This window comes from Vulpes vulpes, chromosome 4 (assembly GCF_048418805.1).
Source record: "Vulpes vulpes isolate BD-2025 chromosome 4, VulVul3, whole genome shotgun sequence".
NCBI lineage: Eukaryota > Metazoa > Chordata > Mammalia > Carnivora > Canidae > Vulpes > Vulpes vulpes.
Window position 1 is genome coordinate 48876984 of NC_132783.1, and position 21968 is coordinate 48898951.

The following is a 21968-nucleotide window of genomic DNA, read 5'->3' on the forward strand; positions in this document are numbered from 1 at the left end:
TGGAACTAGGTCAGTGTTCTTTGTCATATACTCTTATGGTGTCTTATTCCTTTCCTTAGGAATTCAACCTCAGTTGGTAATTACACATTCACTCCTTGGTATGATTATTTATTTAATATCATTCTCCGACCCAGAGTGTGACCTCTCTGATTTTGCCCACTGTGTTAACACATTGTCTGGAACACGAATGGTTCTCAGTCAACATAAATCAAAAGAAAGAATGCTTTCGAGCAGTTTAACTTCAACTTTATTAGTTCCTTCAAAAAATGGTTTAGTTACTGCCACATTTTGTATCTAGTAAGAAAATAAAACTGCCAATGTAGATTTTCAGCTTCCAGAAATTTTGTTTTGTTTGTAGGCAAATGGAAGATGGGAAGTTTGGGATCAAACTGCTCTAATAGAAAGTATTACGTTTTCCTGATATTATTTATACCTATTCAGTTTAAAATAATTTTATTAAGTAAAGAAGAGTTGCTTATTTGGCTAGGTCATTCTAGAATATTGCAGGCAATTATCAGTGTCTGTTTCATATACTAACAGGTATTCTGTTAACTGTGAAAGTTCTTAATAAACTCTGGATTTTATAAAGACTGTGAAAAGACTCAATAGAGAAGAATTGAACTCACACAAAAGATAAGAACCATTTGCAATTTACTAGGCAGTCAGGTTAGGCATAACTGTATACATGGCATTTTGGAAAAAGAACACACAACTATACTCCTCTGTTAGCAACTTCCAGTCTCTCCTGTTAGGGAGCTCGTGGATCAGGTTCTCCCAGTACTGTTCAAATTATCTTCTTTATTCTTAACCAAAGGGCTGTAATCCACTGATGTCCTTTACTTGCACACTTATTCATGATTTACCAGGTTCAGTAAGAACATTCACCTCAACAAAATCAGTTGCTTGTTGCCCATAGTAGAGAGTTCTTCGTCTGTTTGAAAGTGTGCTGGGTTCAGTCTTTAATTACAGAAATGTCCCTGCTCTCTCCACTGTTGTGACTACTGGCCTGGTTCCATGTACTGCTGGAACGTCTAATGTGAGTTCTCTGAAAAACCTGGCACTACTGCGGGCCATGGGGAGTGGCTGGTCTCTGCATCCAGCTACCTCTTTCTGCAAAATGCTGCCTGCATTATTCTTTTCTATCCTGTCTGTCTGTCTGTCTTTCACTGGGCAGTCTCTGTGTCTTGACGTGGCAGTGGGAGAGTTGATCGCCTGTGACTTTTGAAAGAGAGGTACAATTTGCAGACTAAGGTTAAGCTATGTGTCACTGTCAGACATCCCTCTGCCTACCCCTGCCTAGTGTTTCATTGTAATTGTTTCTGGCTCACTTACGTGTAATCTTTGTTAGAATGTTCTTTCTGTCCTGTAGGGCTTTGGCCATGCAAGGGCAGGCAAACTATCAATGAAAATAATTCTTTTTAATCACCAATTTTTAATCACCAAAGAAGGAACTGGAATTCCACCAGGGAAATTATTTATTGAGTGTTATTATTTATTTTTTATTGATAAAATAACTTATCAAAGATTTATGACAAAACTAAAAATCTCTGAAAAAGAAAATTCTATCAACCAAGATGGCAAAAAGCATGCCTGTGGGTAAGGAAAGTTTTCTATTTGGGGCTGGCTCTGTAAGTGACATCAGTGATACTGAGGATTTTACTTCTGCAAAACTAGGCTCTAATATTAGGACTCACAGGAAAAGCTGCTGTGAGACAGACAACGTGTGGCAGAGGTGACTCCTTCTCTTGCCCGGCTGTACCCGTCCTGATACTAACTCCAACATCTTAATCTGCTTCCCAGTTTGGATCTGTCTATTCTTCTTTCTCAACTACCATGACCTGGAGATCATCTTATTTCATATGCTTGGTCTGTCATTTCAGCAACAGCTTTTCTTCTTGGCTTGGGCCTCTCTTTGCTGGGTCCTTTGGCTCAGTGCCTCTGACCTTGGGTGGCTGGTGCTCTGAGTCTCTCTGGCTCCCTTCCCACAACAAGTAGTGATTGTAAACTAAAAGACACTGTTTTAATGTAAAAAAATTACAAGTATTGAAAATGAAAATTGAATAGTAGAACCTTAAGAAAAGATCTGGGAATTTCTCAGCTCATCAGGTTTCTGGATTAGATCACTATTCTGACATAATGGCAAAGAGGAAATTGTGAATTATTTTTCATTACATTTAAAAATATTTTAAAATTGATATAAACATTGAAAAGTGATACAAACATTGAATTGACATTTTTCCTATAAATCTCTTTCCTTGCTCCAGGAAACTGAAGAATGGATTATAGTTGAAATTTTATATTTTAGGCTGACGATCTTACTCCAGAGCTTGTGGGATGCCAATCCTGTCTGATCTTTTGTAACGTAATCATCATTCTCTTCACTCAGGAGATCTATTACAGAAACTTCATGCTAATCCTGGAGGCACATGCTAATATGTTCTTAGTTTTGAAGGAGGTGGTGTATTCGAAGTAGAAGGCAAAAATCAATTTTTTTTTTCTTAAAGGATTTCTGGGTATCAATGGCTCCATAAGTGCTCTATTTAAACTTCTATCCAGGACTGAAATACAGTCAGCGTTCCAACCTGGGATAGACTTTCAATGAGATGGAGCTCAAATTTGATCAGCCAGTCTAGAATCCATTTTGACTCAGCAGAAATAGAAGGTCAGGTTAGGGCTTGGCTATGGGGGTAGCATAGGAAACATGTGTGAGATTCCTCATTGGGCTGTGTGTGTGTGTGTGTGTGTGTGTGTGTAAGAGGAACATATAAGACTTGCAAGCCCCTGAGTACATCTCAGCACATGTCTGTTGGACAGACAGGGAACAGACAAGTCAAAATCAGAAACGCAAGAGCCAGTTTGGCTTGAGGGAAAGACTGTGCTTAAAGAAGAAATGTGTCACCAAATCTTTGCTTTAAATGAATGCCTAGGAGTTTCTCTTGCCAGCCCAACTAGAATAGTCATGTGGTAAGGATGGCTTGTATTTTGTTTGAGTCAGTGTCTCCTTTCACCAAGTCTTCTTGCTCTATCTTGGGAGGCATGTTCCCCACTGGAGTGGCTGGTGATTCCTTTGGCAGCTAGAGCCCAGGTGATTCCCTGAATTATTGTTGTCTGGTTAGTTATCTGGGGCCAATAATAAGTTCTTTACAATGGGTTCTGGGGAAAGCCTTCCCTTAAGAGGGCTGACCAGTATCTGGGTCCAGTCAAGTGTTAATGGTGGAATGTCTATATGGCGATAGGGCTTTGGTCCTGTGGCTTCTATACTTGTCATCTTGTGAGGCATCAGAATTCCCATACTGAAACCAGATATCCAGGAGGGCATGTACTTTATCTTCTTTGTATCATTCACTTGCATGGGGGGCTGGTGTGATAGTACATCCTTCTGGTAGGTTATACTATTGTATTTGGTAGGGAGAAGAAAGAACCCATGAGAAATGCGGTGATCAAAAATAACAAAGTTTACAAAGTGCTTTCACAAACATTTTCACTTGATTCTCACAACAACCCTGTGAGGTAGGTACAGTATATAATGTTTTTATTTTTATTTTGCAAAGAAAGACACCAAAGACCAAAGGGTTTAAGTGATTTGCCCACAGTCATAATAGTGCCAGGACCCAAGCTTGAAGCCACATTTTCTAACTTTACAGCCTGATTCCACCTATGAGCAGCTACAATCTGATGGCTACCTGTTTGATGACATGAGAAGGCGCTTAGTAAGTGAGCATCTAACTTGTTCAAAAGTCAGGTGATTTAGAAATAATACATTAGTAACCAGAATCCATAGGATCACCACTTGCAGGGGGTCCCCTGGGGACTGTTGCTTGTTGGCTTGAATCTTGTGGGTTGCTTTGGCATATTAGGAGATCATCTGTGAATCAGCCTGGGCAACTAGGAGCTCCTTGGGTGGTCAAAGAACAGAGATGAGGGAATTCTCATGGCCATCATTACAATGCTCTAGCACTCACCATGCTGTTTAATTGTCTGACATCCCCATTGGAATGTAAACTCATTAGGGGCAAGCACTATGACTCATTCATCATTGTAGTCTCAGAATTTGATATGGTACTGAGCACATGATAGGTCCTCAATAAAAACTGGTTGAATTCAAGAGGGATTGAGATGTTTTATGGGGTGCTTCCACATTTTACTTGTAAGAGATTGATTGGCATGGAAGAGGTATTATAGATGAATATGGGGCCAGGTATAGAGAATACTCAGTTATTTTGGTGGTGGGTAGTATACATGGCACTGCTATTCCAGAGTGTAATCTCATAATCCAAGTGATCTTTATCTACAATGACAAATTTGCTAGATGTGGACTCAAACAGGAGGCTCTGCATTAGCCAGGGATCCATGCAGAATGCAGATATTTGATGGCCACTGGGGGCGAGGCAATGTCCCTTAGCATAGAGAAAAGTGGATCATTTGGACAAATGTGAAGATAATGTTGTTTTAGTAATATGGACAGAGCTCTGTGACATAATTCTCCAAAGATGATTCATCACAATCACCAGTATTTCAATAGGGTTGGAAAAGGCCTGTGTCTTTTTCTGCTTTGCCAAGACACATTCTCCTTGGTCCTCCATATCTTCCTGAACACTTGGCCATCAGAAGTCCCGAGACCCACAGTTGAGACTGTGGTGTATCTTAAATAGGTAGAAACTGGAGGACAAAGCTGCTATAGTACAGACTTGGACCTCAGTGTGAATGCTCCCGACCAGGACACATAGACAAGAAGTCCACTGCATAGAAGCATCCCTCCAAGGCTAATGGGTTGGCTTGGGCAAGACCCATAACCTTTGGTTGAAATGGCAGTCCTGTTGTTGCTCTTCTCTAAGTGGGTTACAACAAAGATTGTTTGGGTGTCACAACCTGGTGAGTTCAACTTCCTTGGACTGAATAAGAATTTTTAATTTAGGATATAGTACATTAGCTCACCAGTTTTGGGTATTCAGGATCTATCCGGTCCTGAAATCAGTAGGTGGGAAAGAGATCAGCAGCTGTGGTGCTGGTAGAGGTTACGGATCATCCAGAGGACCTCCCAGTTGTGATGATTGGTGCAGGCCATGACTGGATGCTTGGCTTCTCCAGGTATTGGCGCCAAGTTTCAAACATGGCCTTAATGGCCAAGCATTCCTTCTTTCAGATGTTGTAGTTTCATTCTGCAGGGATGAAGCCTGTGGGAAAACAAAGCATAAGGTCACATCAAGGTTGATTTCAGGCAAGGTTTGGCTTTCCATGGTTCTACCACTACTTACAAGGCATTGGCTCCACTTTAAAGGTCCATTGTAAACAAAGTGGAGCATGATTACAGCCATTGCAAACCTCCCATGTTGGGCTTCGTAGGTTTTCTGGACTCCCGGCAGCCATCAGAAAGCAGGGTATACTAACTGCTGGTTCACTAGAACCTGTTTAAGGGAGGGCCTTGGAGTTCAGCCAGGTCTGGATTAGGATGCATTGGTAGGTTACACTGGACTGGATAAGGCCTAGGATATCTTCACCAGAGGACAAAGTGAGTATCACCCTCACACAGAGTCAAAGTCGGTGTGGATCTACAATTACATGTAATATCCTGCAACCTGTTTCCTTAGGTCTTGACTTAGTTACTAGTTTCTGACCACACATAAGCTTTTACAACTAATAGCAATGGTGATATAAAACCTATTAAAGTTGTGATCACTAATTGGATTTGATATTGCTCAGTACATTCGAACCTACGTATTTAAATATGTGCTCTTTTTTTTTTAAAAAAATTGAAGTATAGTTGACACACACTCTTATATTAAAGTGTACAACATAGTGATTCAACATGATTCTACATCATGCAATGCTCACCACAAGCATAGCTACCATCTGTCACCATACAATGCTATTACAATACCATTGACTACATTTCCCTATGTTGTACCTTTCATTTTCATGACTTATCCATTCTATAGTGGGAGGCCTGTACCTCCCACTCCCCTTCACCCATTTTTCCCATCCCTCCACACTCCCTCCCCTCTAGCAACCATCAGTTTCTTCTCTGTATTTACCAGTCTGGTCCTATTGTTTTGTTTGTTTGTTCATTTGTCTTGTTTTCAGGCTCCATTAATGAGCGAAAGCATATAGTATTTGTCTTTCTCTGTCTGACTTATTTCACTTAGTATAATACCCTCTAGGCCCATCCATGTTGTTGCAAATGGCAAGGTATTTTTTTTCCCATGGCTAATATTCCATTGTATATATATCTATATGTCTATATCACACCTTCTATATTCATTCAACTATTGATGATTAAATATGTGCTCTTAAGTAAGGGACTTCCCTTTTTCTTGAAACCTAAGGTGTAGACCTCATAATTTAGCCATTAAATAAGAGAATCATAAAAATTTAGATCAATAGCAGTAGCCTTGAACCTAGGCATAGATCATGATTTTTAACTTAGAACTGCTTCTGAAGGCATTAGTGTGATCCTTGCCTCTTTGTTAGGAAAACTTGTGCCCAGGTTTTATATCTATCAAAATCTTTGCTAACATTCTAGAATTTAGAGAAACCTAAGTGTCTCTAATAGTGTTAGGAGATTGATGGCAGTGGCCAGTTAATTACATTTAAAAAACCCAGTTATTTCAGTTATGCAAATGGTTTGAGCTAAAGATAGAAATCTGTTCCATAGGCTTTACACAACATCCAAATTCCTCAGACTGAACCCTGTGAACACAAATTCCAGGAAGTGGGTTTGATCACTAAGTGGATTTGGGAAATACTGCTTACTATTTACCATTCTTGAAGCCTTAAATTATACAAGTTATAAAGCCCTGGGAAGTATTGCAGTAAACAAACTAATTTAACTATTTTAACTCAGTATTTCCCCAACATTTCAACATGAGTTGAGTTTTTGAGCGTTGTGGAGAACTAGTGCTACATAGCACAAAGTTTAGGAAACCGTGGACTAGAAAAACACGTGAAAAAACCAGTCACTTAAAAAATACACATTTTTCCCCATGAAAAGTAAATAATTAATCAATTACTAGTTATTTATTACTCTAGTTGTCTTAGAATTAAGTTAGGTTCTTTGGAAAATAAGAAGTACACTTGTATATGACATGAATTCTGCCCTTAATAGCCTGGGATCTTAGGGAAATGTCTATTATATACAAAACAGTATCCAAGACCTGAAGATTCCATATAACCAACCACTAAATTAAATAATACAGACTTATAGTAGCTCCAGAGGAAAAGCTCAAGTACTGGAATAAAGAAGGAAGAAATTGTGAGAAGGTAGAACTGATTTTGTGGGGATGGCTAGAATTCTGATAAGTTCAAGGTTTTTTTTTTTTTTCTTCAAGATTTCATTTGTTTATTCATGAGAGACACAGAGAGAGGGACAGAGTCACAGGCAGAGGGAGAAGCAGGCTCCATGCAGGGAGCCCAACATGGGACTGCATCCCAGGTCTCCAGGATCCTGCCCTGGGCTGAAGGCGACTGCCCGAGGGTATTTTTAATTAAGGGCAAAAGTACACAAACTTTTCAGTCTCTATGACCCCTAGAAGCGAGAAATAGAGTGGCAAATAATACTGTGTTACACTGAGAAAAATTATACAGCAGAAAATTGTCTAGAGCAAACTGATTTTTCCATCAGGGAATAATGAATAGATTGAGCAGAATCTGAAATGTGTAGGCTCTTGAAGGCAGAGGAATAGGAAAAAGGAAACAGGAAAGATTTTTAACAGCAGTAGACAGAACTGCTGAAAGCATTACTTATAAAAACTCAAACTGGCAGTGACATATATGTTGGAATGAAATAAAAATAAAAATGAGCTAGATGATAAGAAATTTTATTGAAATTATTATAGACTAAAGCAGTCTAGTTATGAGGAGATAAGAGTCTAGAACCAAGCACTAAGAATGTAAGGGAAAAAGGCACAGATACCAAGTGAATGAGTCTCTGGAGTTGGCCGGTGTGAACAATCAAGAAACATTAGTCAAAGATTATTTTGTAATAATAAAGATTTATTGAATCACTGTTATAGGTTGCATCAAGCACCTTGGTTTAATTTCTAATTCAATCTCATTTAATCTCCACAACAATTGTATCAAATGAGAACAATTATCATCTCTATTGTTCTGATAGGGAAATAGTTCAGAGAAGTCTAGAGATGTGTTCAAAGTCACACTCTAATAAGTAGCAGGCCCACCTCAGGGCCTATCCTCCTAGCCCCGGCCACCTCTGGAGGCGGGATGAGTGCTCTTTAGACAGATAGAAATATGAATAGAAGACAAGAGACTGGTTTGGGGTATTTGAATTTTGAGATGATCATGAAATATATCAATGGAACAACTAACATATCTCTAAGTGCTGGAGCTTGATTTAATAAATGATCAGTTTTTCAAATGGTCTGTTCATGTATTGCTTAAAATACAGTCCCATCAGTCACGTAGAAGAGGATTTCCCTCTGAGAGGACAGAGTACTGTAGGAAGCCAGTAAATACCCTCTGAGGGCATTACCCAAGGCAAGTTGCTGCCTGCTAAGAGCACCATGACATCCAGGGTCGAGACTGACTGACCTTCAAGCTTGTAAAGCCTGCAGTTTAGAGTGAATTATTTGACCTGCAGAATTCAGAGGGCCACGTAAAAGCTGTGATGTGCTTTTCTTTTTATCTTTGACCAACTCAGTGATACTCTACAGTTTGTTCAGCCTGGAAACATCACACACTACCCCTGGGATTTGGCTGCGATGTGGTGAATGTAATGTTCTATGTTGTTTTTGTTTTTAATCTTTAGGAAAATCTTCTGTCTGCGTTCGCATTGTTTCTTTTACACTTTGTGATGGTTTACAGGCTCATCACAAACAAAAAAAGTGACCACATAAAATCATATGGTGAATTTGTGTGACAGGTTTGAAAAGGGGCTGATTTTGAAGGCAGAAAAAAACTGGGACAAGGGCTATCGACATTCAGAATTATAAGTTTTTTTTTCTTTATTACTTCTGTTTCTCTCTCTTGCTCTCTTTCTGAATGGACTTTTTGGATAATTCACCATAGAAATGAAACTGAGATCACATAATTTTAATTTTGTTATTACTGATGTATCAGAGCTGAGCATGATTGCCTCAACTCTTACTGTTTAAAATGTTAAATTATTTTATTTGCTGAAGAAACTGAAAGAAAGCTGCAACTAAGAAGGAGTCTGTAAATGAGTTTGAAAGATCACTTGAGTTAAAGCCATATACTTCTGCTGTGCATGGGCACAGGGATTTTACCTTTTCCTTCCAGACTGCTGACTGACTAATGCTCTTTGTTCAAGTGAGGCCATCAGAGCACTGCTTGGCACAGTCCACCAAGAAAATTTCACATACTCACCTAAATGCACGTATGTCCTTGTGCAAAAATCTTTTAAATTTTTTTTTAGTTTTTGTATTGAATACTAATTAACAAAAGCAACACGTGAGAATTATATTATAATGACAATCCATCAGTAGTCTATAGAGACATAATAATAATGCAAACACAGTGAGGTAGAAATAAGAAAGACTCAGGTGAGCAACAAATTAAAATAAGTATGATACTATTGTAGATCCACACTACAATTCAACTGATCTGTATTAGGAAATTAATACCAGCACATTAGATGATAGCTTCCTATGCACCAAAACCAATCTTGAATCTACTATTTATAATGGTCATTCTTGATAACAAAAACTTGTGTTGAAGTTTTAAGTGTGCCTCTTATGTAATGTTTTAAAATCTTACTAGTAAGAAAAGTCTTTTTGATAGTATTTTCTCTCTCTCTCTCTCTCTCTCTCTTTTTGCAAGTTCATCCCTTCCCCTTCACTGCTAATTTACTTACCTCCAAGCCACCAAAATTTAGAGGCCATTTTCCATTATACAACTGCAGTGTAGGCAAACCTGACATTACACTTTCTAGCTATAGAAAATTTGTGCAGACATTCAGGAACATGATCATCTGAAGGGATTTATCAATTAGAATATACTTTCAAACAACACAGAATCAGGATTTTGGGGCATTAATTTCAAAGATAAAATTAGCATAGACTTCTTATTTTTCAGCTTTTTGGACCATTTACATTTTAATTTTTAAAAAAATTATCATACAGAATGTATCTGGTGGCAGAGATTTTGACCATCAGCTCTAACTCTGAAAATTAAACGTCTAAAAAGATACTGCAGGTAGAAATGCAAAATGTCACATGCTTTATGATACCAAGCACAGAAAGTACAATACAAATACTGTAGCAAAGATGTTAAAGCAATGCACAATTAGAAGATTTTGATATAAATACTATTGATTTGTTAAATGCAAAATCATGCTAAATGTATTTACTTAGGACTTTGGTGATACGTGTTTTTAAACATTGTCTTTTCAGTTTTTGTGAGGTAACAGGGATACCTCATGAAATCTGTTCCTTTTTATGTACCACACACACACATACACACAAACACACACTCACTCCTTCACACATAGAGTCAAAGTCAATGGCAGTGGGTGGTTTATGTCAGGGCTGGTTTTGACGCCCCCCTCCCAGAACAAGATAAATGTAAGTGGCGAAGAGCTCCTGGGGTTGGTTGAACTCATTTTGTATTCAACACTCTGCCTGGCCCCTTTCTCATCTCTTTCTCCCTCTCTTTGTATGTTCAAGCCTACTTGAGTTTCTTTTTTCTTTTGTAGAACTTGGTTCTTTTGATGTGTTTCAGGGCACGCCCTGTGCAAAGAGAACTTCCCAGGAATCGGAAACATAGCACACAGGTCTGAAGCGGCTACTGTGCAACAGCCAGAAAGATTCCAGCCCAGAAGCTGGATTTTCTCTCTCTGAAACAGGATCAGAACACATGAGAAGGGGGGCAAATGTGCAATATTTTCCACAAGTATTATTCTAAAGGGATGTATAATATAAAATTTAATAGTGAGGTAGGTGTTTGGTGAGAATTTTAACCTGGATGGAGCTGGTGATAGTAATTTAACCTGAGATATGTTTCTATGCATTTATAGATTTGTTAGTTTAATCAAATTTCCCCTATAATTTATAAATTAGTTTGTTTCCATTTCACTGATGTGATGGCATCAACAAAGCTGAGATTTTCAATGACACATGGTCCTATTTGTTAAAAAATGAGGTGAGAAAGTGCAGTGCTTTAACTTTCTATTTACTTATTCCTGAGGTTGAAAGAAATGCTGCTGTAAGTATTGTCAAACTATTGTTAGAAGGCATGATCTATATTATTAATAGAAAGTCTAGATAGAAGGAGGAGTTAATTATTTTACATCCCATATCAGTATTTCATTATGTTCATAAACTAAAAATATTTAATAAAATGGTGTTATGTCTAATTTAAAATATCTCTGTTTACTCACATATTATACTTTATGTGGCAAATCTTTCAGGACTATGTCACTGAATTAGAACTTGGAACTGAAAATAAAAAAAAAACAACAAACAGAAAATAAGGAAAAACAATCCAGTTTAAGTTTACAACATATACAAACTTACCGCTTTAAGGTGTTCAGATAATAGTTAAGTTCAATTTTTACCCAAGTCTCTAAGAGAAATCTTTTATTTTTAAAACCAAACAATTGGGAAAGCATGGTAACTAAAAATTTAGTAATTATCTGGTTTGTTTGATTGGTTTAGAGAACCAATCTATATTAATTAAGTGTATAGTTTACTTTTGCATAAGTGAGTTCACTCTCATGTTGCTAGGCCTACTGAAAAATAATATGCTACCAGCTGAAGAATCTAGAGAAAAAAAGGAAATTTGATAAGCAAGTAGTTGATTATTTTCAAATAAATTAAATTCAGTTTAGTAAATGTATTGAGCAGTATTTATGTGTTTGTGCTAATGACATTACCTATTCACCCTAGGAAAATAATTAGTGGTATCATTGAATCCATTCAGCATTTCCCAACATATTTTATGCTCAGATAACAAGTCAACCAGCTAATTGCCCCTATTCTTTTTACTTTGGCCTCTATATCTACAGCTTAAAAGAAAGACAGAAAATGATTTGTCTTTCTGTCTTTCTTATATTAATTGAATTGATATATCAATTGAATTGATATAATTCAATGATTCAAATATTGGTCAAATACATGTTTTAAACAATAATATGAGAGGATTGTTTCAAAAAATTGGAAATAGACATAAAATAGCTTTTATAACTACTGTGTCTCTTGAATTCCTTCCATATGCACCTCAGTTACTATTTATGAATATTTATGCAAATATATATATGTAACATTAGAAAAATTTCTTTGAAAATAGAAAAGGCTGGGGATTCACAATACTCATTTAAATGTTATCCATAGTTCAATGAGTTTGTTTTACTTAAACAAAAACCATATCTTGAATACAACTACACATAGAAGAGTACAAAAGAAGTATTTTTATCTTTCTGATGCAATGTAAACTAATCCATTTCTGTCTAATGTTATGTAACATTTCTAGATACTGAATGCTTCCAAATTATTTGATCCTAAATTTGATAAGATATATAGGTGCCTATCACACGTTGCAACACTCTCCAGCTTTAGGCAGTGGCTGCATGCAAAGTGTTACATAATATTCTCATCCTGTTTATAAACGTCCATGAAAGCCACAGTTCTGAAGGAGCAATGCACACAGGACCTCCCAGTTTACACAGGATCATTGCTGTGTGTCACACTGCCCTGCACCAGTTATCATATTACATAGTTTAATGGTGTCAGAAATCTTGTCTTGCTATGGTTAGTTGTTTTCTATCTCCTCCCTCCTTTCTGTAGAGGTGTTTCCTTTGACCCACAAAGGGACATCAGAGTTTGGCGTGCCAAGTATCAAAGTAACACATACTCTTCATAATCCAAACCCAGGCAATAAAAGTGCATTTATTTTTTAAAATATGAAAATTTGAGTGAAATTCAGCCTTTTAAAGTAGAGTGACAAGTTCTAGACCTGGCAATGCTTTCCATTTATTTGACTAGTCACTAAAATAAGATTTAGTGTCTCACTGAAAAGTATTACAATGATGTTTAGAGAAACCTCTTGGGAAACAGATATGAACTCCTTCAAATATTTTTCTTTTTAAACAGAAGCAAAACATAGCAAATGGATTAGAAATTAGTTGACTGAATTTGATCAGTTTAAATTAAACTTTTTATTACATATAGAGTAAAAGGATATATACTTGAAATATTACATCTACCCAAGTAATACTAATTGGTTACTTTTATTGATTAAATTTACCAGCTGGTCACATCCCCTATTTCACTACTGGAATTGTGAAATGATTCAATTATTTGAAATTTTATATAGTTGCTTGGCTTAATTTAATATTTTTTGTCTTTTGTTTCTAGTTCTTTCCCTCTCCCCCTCTTTTTTTTTTTATATTTTATTTATTTATTCATGAGAGACACAGATAGAGAGAGAGGGGCAGAGACAAGACACAGACAGAGGAGAAGCAGGCTCCACACAGGGAGCCCGACATGGGACTCGATCCTGAGACTTCAGGACCATGCCCTGGGCCGAAGGCAGGCGCCAAACCCCGGAGCCATCCAGGGATCCCCAGCCACCCAGGGATCCCCTCCCCTCTCCCTTATATGACTGTGTGGATATGATACAAATATTTTTCGAAGGAACAATAGACTGGTATTTTGTACAGTTCCCCTTTGAGCTCACTACCAATTTTGAGGGACTTTAGGGATCCTCTATTCCAAATTTCTAATTTTACAAAGGAGGCAGACTTGGAGAGTTTGCATAATTTTTATCACTCAAATCTAGCAGCATAGCTGATCCTCAACAGAGATGGGTTGACTGAAAAAAACTGACATAGAGTGACATAAATACAATACCACAGTCTTTAAGATACAGCATAGTGTCTCATTTACAGTAATAAACTTTCATAAACACCATCTTTTAGCCACAACGTCACCACGAGGCAAGAATCACTCATTGTAGGACTTATTTAATGGATGAGATAACAAGTTCAGGATCATTAAACGTTTTCCCAAGATTAGACAGCTAAAGCATTGGAAGAGCTTAGGTTGGAACTCCTGCTTTGTGATTCCTGAACATTGGCGAGTAACCACTGTGCATACCTCTGACTGCTTTTCTCTCTCTTGCCTTTCTCCACTCTCAGACAAAAGGCAGGAACTGGCATTATTTATCTCATTAATCTCAGGACACATGGATAATAAAGAGTACTCAAAAAATGACTGAGAACAGATAAACCCAGGACTCTGGCTAATGGGTCCATCTCTGTTTTTTCTAAGAGTAGGATGTGGCATTTGAGAAGGTAGAGGGAGCCTGTAATGTCAGAGATACAGAAATGCCTCAAAGCATTTAAGCTAGCAAAATTCATTCTGTGTTGGCAACAACATATGCGAGAGCAATTCCACTTACTGAGGACAGAATTTGTTAACAGTTCCTTGATGGGCCTGATACAGAAGTCCTCGACATTATGTGCACAATGTACAGTCTATAAACTCACATGTGACTTAAAGTTGACTTGGGGAATTCAGTCACAGTCTTTAGTGAGGTTCTTCCCCCCTGCCCCACCCACCCCCACCCCACCACATGCATGCCCTCAAATAGAGTTCGGGCCCAGGTCCTGGATCTTTAAACACCAGCCACCTTATCTAGAACTTTCTCTAGTCACGGGTCCACAGTGGTTTTCTAATGAGATGCTCATGTCCCAGGCTGAGGGGAGAATTCCTTTCAAGTCCAAAGGCTTTGCTGTTTCTCTTTGTGTTTTGGAAGTAAGATTATTTGGAGAGACTGGAGTCCTGCACTACCAGCCTCCTTTCTGGGTCCCCTTTCACCCTCTCCCCAAATTCATCCCCCTTCCTTCCTTTTTTTTTACTCTGGGGAACCTGTCTGCCCCTCTGATTTGATGTTTCCAGGGTCACTGTCTGGCATTTCTGTATCTTTCGATCTTCTGACATCATCTCTGATAACTTTAAGTGTGTACCAAAGGCAGGAAAAACATTTGCCAGCTCTGCTTTCCACTTTGCAAAATCCCCCCCGGTAGAGCAACACAAAGGGCTTTGCTCCATGCTTGGTGTGTGTAGAAAGGAGGGGAAAACTGTAGAAAGCAGAACATAAACTCGTGTTTCAAAAATATCCTACCACAGATGCTTTTGGAATTAATGCCTGAGTGGTTTTGACACAGTCTCCACAATGAAATTATAACTGTTAGTTTGTAGGGGATTTTCTTTTTGTCTTTCCAAGGGCAAACTGCCTTGGCATCTCCCCACCAATTGCTATTGAGACATTTCTCCGCAGGGCTTCTAGGAAAGGCAGCTCACAGCTCAAACACACCGCAGACAGATTCTCTGTCCTGAAGAAAATAAGAGCTTCTGGAAAAATAAGTTTTATTTTAAAATATGCAGTAGAAGCAGGAATTTCTTTGTTATAAAAATCTCAAGAAGCGGGCACTTTGACATATAAAGTGAAATTATAACAATATTATAATAAAATGTTGAATTTGAATAGTGACACAATACCCTTTTGGAAGTGCATTTCCACAAAGGCCCATTCTTTGCCTTGCAAGTCTCAGATCAAATATTACTGCCCCAGGGAGGCCTTCTCTGCCCCTTCTATTTCCTACTTTATCTCCTTCACAACCGTTTCACTATCTGTAATTAGCTTTTGTGCAAAGCAGAATTCTAAGATGGCCCTCAACGTTCCCACATGCTGCTATATGAGTTCTGTATAATCCTTGCCCCTTGAGTGTACACAGGCCCTGTGAATATGATGGACTAGCACTCCTGTGATTAGGTTACTAATCAGTTAACTTGGAGTTACTCAAAAGTCAGAGGATCTGGTTGAGCCTGAGCTAATCGGGCAAGCCCCTAAAAAGGACTGGGCCCTTCCAGAAGTCAGAGAGGTTTGAGGTACAAGAGGTCTTATGAAAAAGGCCTCATGGAGAGGGATGGTGAGCAGCCTTGGGAGCTCTGAGAGGCCTCTGACCAAACATCAGCAGAAGAGGGGATTCAGACCTATGATTGCAAGGGATGGCGTTCTTTCAACACCAGATGAACTTGGAGGGGAATCCCTGGCTCCAGATGCAGCTCAGCCAACAGCTTTATCCCAGCCTTGTGGGACCCTGAGCAGAGAACAAACTTGGGTCCCTCCACAAGCTCCCTTGACTCTCTCTCCTACCAGCTCTGTCATGTTACTGCCTCAAACTCAGCTCAGCAAGTCAAAGCAATCTACACACACTTTTTCACACGAACTACTTGCCACTAATATACTTGCTTTAAAAAATATATATTTTATTTATTTATTCATGAGAGACACAGAGAAAGAGGCAGAGACACAGGCTGAGGGAGAAGCAGGCTCCATGCAGGGAGCCCAACATGGGACTCAATCCCAGGACCCCGGATCATGACCTGAGCTAAAGGCAGACGCTCAACCACTGAGCCATCCAGGCGTCCCTATACTTGCTTTTAAGACTCAACTGACTGCATCACACACATATTCCCATGTAATCATATTATTTTTATTTCTCAATGTTAGTAATATTTATGTAAATCAAGAGAAAGCCTGTACTTACCCACCTGGTTATAATGATGATAATAAAAATTAAAATGTTAAGTTTAAAATGTTAATTTTAATTAAAAAGTTATATCAAGTCCTAAAGGTAGATTTGAAATGTTGTAGTATTTTGGATTTATTGATATTTATTTAAATAAGTAGCAAGTTTAAGTTTAAATTGTGGGAACGTGTCCTTGAACAAAATGTATACTAGCAGGTTTTAGTTTATTTTCTCCTGTCTTTTGTCATTTTCCACATAATTAAGACCCGTGGTTAAAGTAGAAATTAAGTGAATTGCGTATGGCTGTCAATGGATAAGTATAATATGTTTTATATACACGCACATAATCTTTCCGTTCATGATGCTTTTATAAATCTCTTAGCCTTATGATTTCCTCTTAAATATATTTTTAATTTCTCTTGAGTTTTGATTTCTTCCAGTGGTTTACAGATACACTACCATATACAAAGTATTATGTATTATGAAAAGAAAAGTTACTTTTATGACACTACTCAAAATTACTAGGATTAAATATAACTATTTGTGATTCTGTTCATTATTTTCATAAGCGTTTCTATCTCTATATTAAAAATATCTTATATGAAAAATGTTACTGCTATTTTCAACTGGAAATGAAACTTGGTTATAAGTTCTGATCTACTAGGCCATTAGCATTTGTTTTCTAAAGTAAATAAGAGAGTAATAATAATTAAGAACTGCATAGGAGTGCTTAAAGATGATGAACTGGGGAATGTGAAAATTATTAGTTCTCCTCTTCCTCTGCTGAGTCCTCCATCCTTGAAGAATATCCTAGTAGAACAACAGATGCCAGGAATTGTGAAGAAAGGAGGGGGATGGGGAGAAAAAAAGAAAAGAAGCTAGCCAGGCACAATTTAAATCCTGAGGGCATGTGGCCATGTTACTTAATTTGAGCTGCATTATGCAAAACAAAACAAAAATTATCTGCAAGTTGGCAAAGCCTGCTGAAAGTGCAACACGAGGAAGAAACCAAGTTAGCACGCAGCAGATTTAAGACATGCTCGCTGAGGTGCTTTGAAGAAAGCAAGCTGCACGACCCCCATCCCCAAGCATAAATAAACTCCAAACAGACTCATTTGCCATGAAGGATGAAATGTGGAGGTGCCGTGGCGCCTGGGTCTCTGCCTCTCCATGGCTCCTTTCCCCAAGTCGTTCTGGTGGGTTTTTGTGTCGCAAAGTTGTCCCTATGCAAACAACAGGTTGAATATTGTAGGTGTGGGTTATTAAAGTGTCCCGGGGACAATGGCAGTCTGTGTCCCATTTGTAACGCTTGGATTAATCTTTGGAAAGTGCACACAAAATGTGACATGATGTTGGCTTCCAACATTATTCAGTCTGCATAGCAGCAAATCCTGCCCTGTCTCCCTGGAAATAAAACTCCACAGACGTATCACTGCCATCTAAAAAGGAACCTATCATTTATGCTCAGAATTGGAGGCACCCTGGTAGAATTTCTGTTAGGAGTTTGACTTTCTAGTTTGGAGAAGCATTTATGATGGAAACAAATTACTTGCTACCATCTTATTCACAGTCTCCCCAAAGAAAATCTACAATCAGGTAAATCATGGGTGTGTGTGTGTGCGTGGGTGTGGGTGTGGGTGCGCCCGCACAGATGGGAAAAATAAGAAAGCCTTTATCTTTCGAAGAGAATTCCACATCACTTCAGATTGATAACCCACAACTGGTCCCTGACAACAGGCCGGATTCTTGACATTATCCCTCTTGTCACCTCATTTCCCCCTTTTGATTTTAAAAGCTCTAGAAGAGAGCGCCAAGACCTGAAAATTGGCTGAGGGAGGCACAATGAGAAGACAGGGTGCTTCTCTCATTTCCTTTCCTATTTCTTTCATCCAAGGAGCTTCTGAACCTTTGAGACTTGGCCTCATCTCATCGTCCATCAGAAAATTCTTCTCAACTTAAGCACCTTGTGCAAATAAGGACTAAGTGGCATTGTGGAAGTCAGGAAGATGATTTCTAGGACTATTTGGTTTTAAGTGCACCTCAATATTACAACTTTAGATGACAATTAGAACGAGGACTATTGAAATAGAGAAAAAAGGCATGTTCAATTATTGACAACCATCAATGATGGCTGTAATTCCCATAGAACCATATTGGAAACTAACTCTACACATAAGAAGAATTGGAAGTTGCCTAACAAAATGGAACTGGTGTGTGGGGGGGGGCTGGGGGGAGTCAGGGCATTGTTCCAGAAAAAGGGCTTTTAAAGCATGTTATAGATCAATGTCTTTATCTTCATTATTAGAATCCAATTTTTCCAGTGTTATCTTTTTTGTCTCATAGAGAAATAAGCCATCATTACAGTAGGTTAGGAATGGCTTCCCTCAAATTCTGTGGTACAGAAACATTCTTATAGTAATTTTGTATGTGGCCGCATTAAAATACCAAAATAAGTGGAATGCCCAGTCTTTGGTCTAGGACATCCACTTTCTTCTTTTATTGCTTTTCCATAAGTAAATTTCATAATTCTTAAGCTATAGAGTAAATAGGTATTTAAAGTACTGCTTTAATCTTTTTGGCATATTGGACATCAACTCGGGTTTTTCTTTTCTTTTTTTTTGGAAGAGAATATAGTTTCCATTGAAAAAGTAATTACGGGGAATCCCTGAGTGGCTCAGCGGTTTAGCGCCTGCCTTTGGCCCAGGGAGCGATCCTGGAGTCCTGGGATCGGTCCCGCGTCGGGCTCCCTGAATGGAGCCTGCTTCTTCCTCCTCCTGTGTCTCTGCCTCTCTCTCTCTCTCTCTCTCACACACAAATAAATAAATAAATAAATCTTAAAAAAAAAAAAAAAAGGAAAAGTAATTACAAAGGACTGTAGCTAAATTGCATGGACCCTGCCTCCCAAGTTACCTAAAAGATGTGGGAAAATCTGTGAAATCTGAAGTGCCATGCTTCCAAGGGCCTCCCTGAAGCAGTGGCTGTGGCAGTGGGCAGGGGAACAGGGTACCTCCTGCTGGGGCATCGTGACTCTCTGGAATCCTTCTCTCCACCCCAGCTCTTTCATCAAGATAATGTGGCTGATGCTGAGATTACACCTTGGTCACAAGGCCTTTGTTATATAGACTTTAAAATTGCATGTTGCCTTTTCCTGATGTGTCTTGGGGTTTTTTCTTGGGGTTTATTTTTCACCTGTGACATGTCTACTTGGACCTAGCATTCTGATAGTTGCATTCATTTATGTGTTGTTCTGACATTCACTTTACTCAGAGTTCAAAATGGGGTAGAAGGGGTATGGTAGGGTTACCCAGAATGATTTTTGTTCAGGGAGGGCCAAAGGTAAAAGGAGAAGAATGCTGAAGGCAAAGTGGATGGGGAAGAACATGGCTTCATTCATACTTTTGCATCAGCCAACTCGGTTTTCAATTTTCATCTTTGGGGTGTAAGTCAGATGAAACTCAGACTTACAAGAAGGTGGTTTAATGAGATCCACAGAGGAAGAGAGAGACAGGACAATTAGAGGCATCACCAGATTAACCTCATCACATCACTTTCAAGAGAAACAAAGCATTCTCACCAATTGTTAAGAGAAGATTAGGATTAAATCTGAGTTTACTTTTGCTGAGGAAAAGCCTTAAAAAAAATTTTTTTTTCCTGAAGATTTGGGTACCAGTTGGGGTTAGGAAGTGTCATAGGACCTTATATATAAATTATGGATATATAAAAACAATATGGACAAAATATAATCATTTTCTTTTTATTTCCATGGACTAAGAAAAAAAATAATAACACAAAATGCCACAACCTCTCAATCTTTTAGAAAGTATATTAAGACACCTATATGTATAGGTTTTAGAAGCATCCTTGTAAAGAGAGTAAACATTAAAATAACCATAAGGACTTAAATGGTGGGCTTGCTTAGCACTAAAGAGAAGAATAAAGTGCGTTTAATATAATTTATTTTTCAAAAGAGGGCTTGATTCTTCACAAAATGCTACTGCTTATAGAAACCTGAGGAATTGAAGCTAAAATCTCGACAAATGGTGCCACAGCGCCACCCTCTGGCTTCGTAAAAGAGAGCAGGGAGTCACTATGTAATAGAGTAGGACAAAAGTTAACGTGCTCTCTTCCCTGAAAGATTGGAAAAAGGAAAACAAGGGAATCTCTTAGCCCTTGTATTTCTCTCAGCCCTGTAGCCTTGCATTTCTCACTGTTTCAGCTAATATCAAACGTGTATGGGGTCGAAACTGCCCGGATCTCTTTTTCTGTCACTATTTTAATTTGAAGAATGAATACACTTTTAGAGAAGAAAATCTTAAAAAAAAAAAATCTCTTTAATGTTAGCAGTCTTTCTATTCATTTTTTGGGACAGAAAATAGAAATACTTTTTTTTTAACATTTAAAGACTATAATTTTCATGCTCGTCTGGAGAGCGTCTATGAACAGGCTTACCTCATTGATTTTCACCTTGCCTTTGGGTATGATTGTTTCATAATGTTGCAGAAGCTTCTTTGCATTTTTTGCTTTTATTAATTTATTGCCTCTTTGCATTCTTAAAGCTCAGAGATATTTAAGATGAAACATATCCTAATACATAATGAGAAGTACAATTTTGACCCTGAAGGGATAGGGAAATAATTTTATTGCGTATTTAACAGTCTACTTCTTTGGAATAAAATTTATACTTCTAAAATTTGGATACTTTAACATTTTTAAACTTTATACTGCAAAGTTTCACATTGTACAGAATTGACAAGTAATAGAGTGGCAAATGCATATATTTTCACTTGTACATTTCTTTCAATGAAGATCTTACAGAATTGGATTGAAAGATAAAAATGTTAGTTTTTACCATATTTTGCATTCTTGCAGCATCTATATTTGATTAATTCCTGCATTTTATTAAGCACAAGTGTGCAGAATAACATTATAACACTGTTTGAGCCTACTGTGAACAAAGAACTGTCATAAGCACTTGGTACATAATGTTAAGGCATGAAATCTTTTCAGCAAAATGAAGGAGTGTCCTGTTTTTATTTGTATTTTTTGGATGAGGGAAATGAAACACAGAGACATTGAGTACCTTGCCTAGGATAGCAGAGCTGACCAATGATGGATATGAAAGCTGTCCTTTCAGACTCCATGTTCTTGATGATAACAATCTATTTTCTCAATGTACAGTATTCTAAAAATATTTAAAATGTCATACTCTCTCATATTACTGTATTTTCTTTATGCAAGAACCTAGTGTAAATCATTTGCGTTTAAATCATTTAGTGAAAAATATTTCAATTGTTTTAATGGTTAAACAGCATTTTTTGAAGGCTAACCTAAAAAGCGACCATTAAGTATATCTGTCCCTATCCCAAGAAACCATATACCATGCATTCAAAATAAGTGACTTGTAATTAAACTTTTAGAAATAAACTTTTTGTAAATTGAGGACTTTTTATTTTACCTATTT

The 21968-nt window shown here is 37.9% G+C and overlaps 1 protein-coding gene across 2 annotated transcripts in view; it reads right to left on the reverse strand.

Moving 5' to 3' along the window:
* Nucleotides 1-224: 224 nt before the first annotated feature.
* The window catches only part of GRID2 (glutamate ionotropic receptor delta type subunit 2), a 1472825-nt gene continuing 1451081 nt past the window's right edge, over nt 225-21968 (reverse strand). The window contains exons 16-17 of one of the 2 annotated variants that reach the window (XM_072755651.1): nt 11351-11408; nt 635-5174 (exon numbers count right to left, since the gene is read on the reverse strand). In XM_072755651.1, the coding sequence (XP_072611752.1) occupies nt 11388-11408 (21 nt within the window). In that variant the 3' untranslated portion in view covers nt 635-5174; nt 11351-11387. Of the gene's footprint in view, nt 5175-11350; nt 11409-21968 lie in introns of both variants that reach the window. The other variant, XM_026015616.2, reaches the window with a different exon arrangement.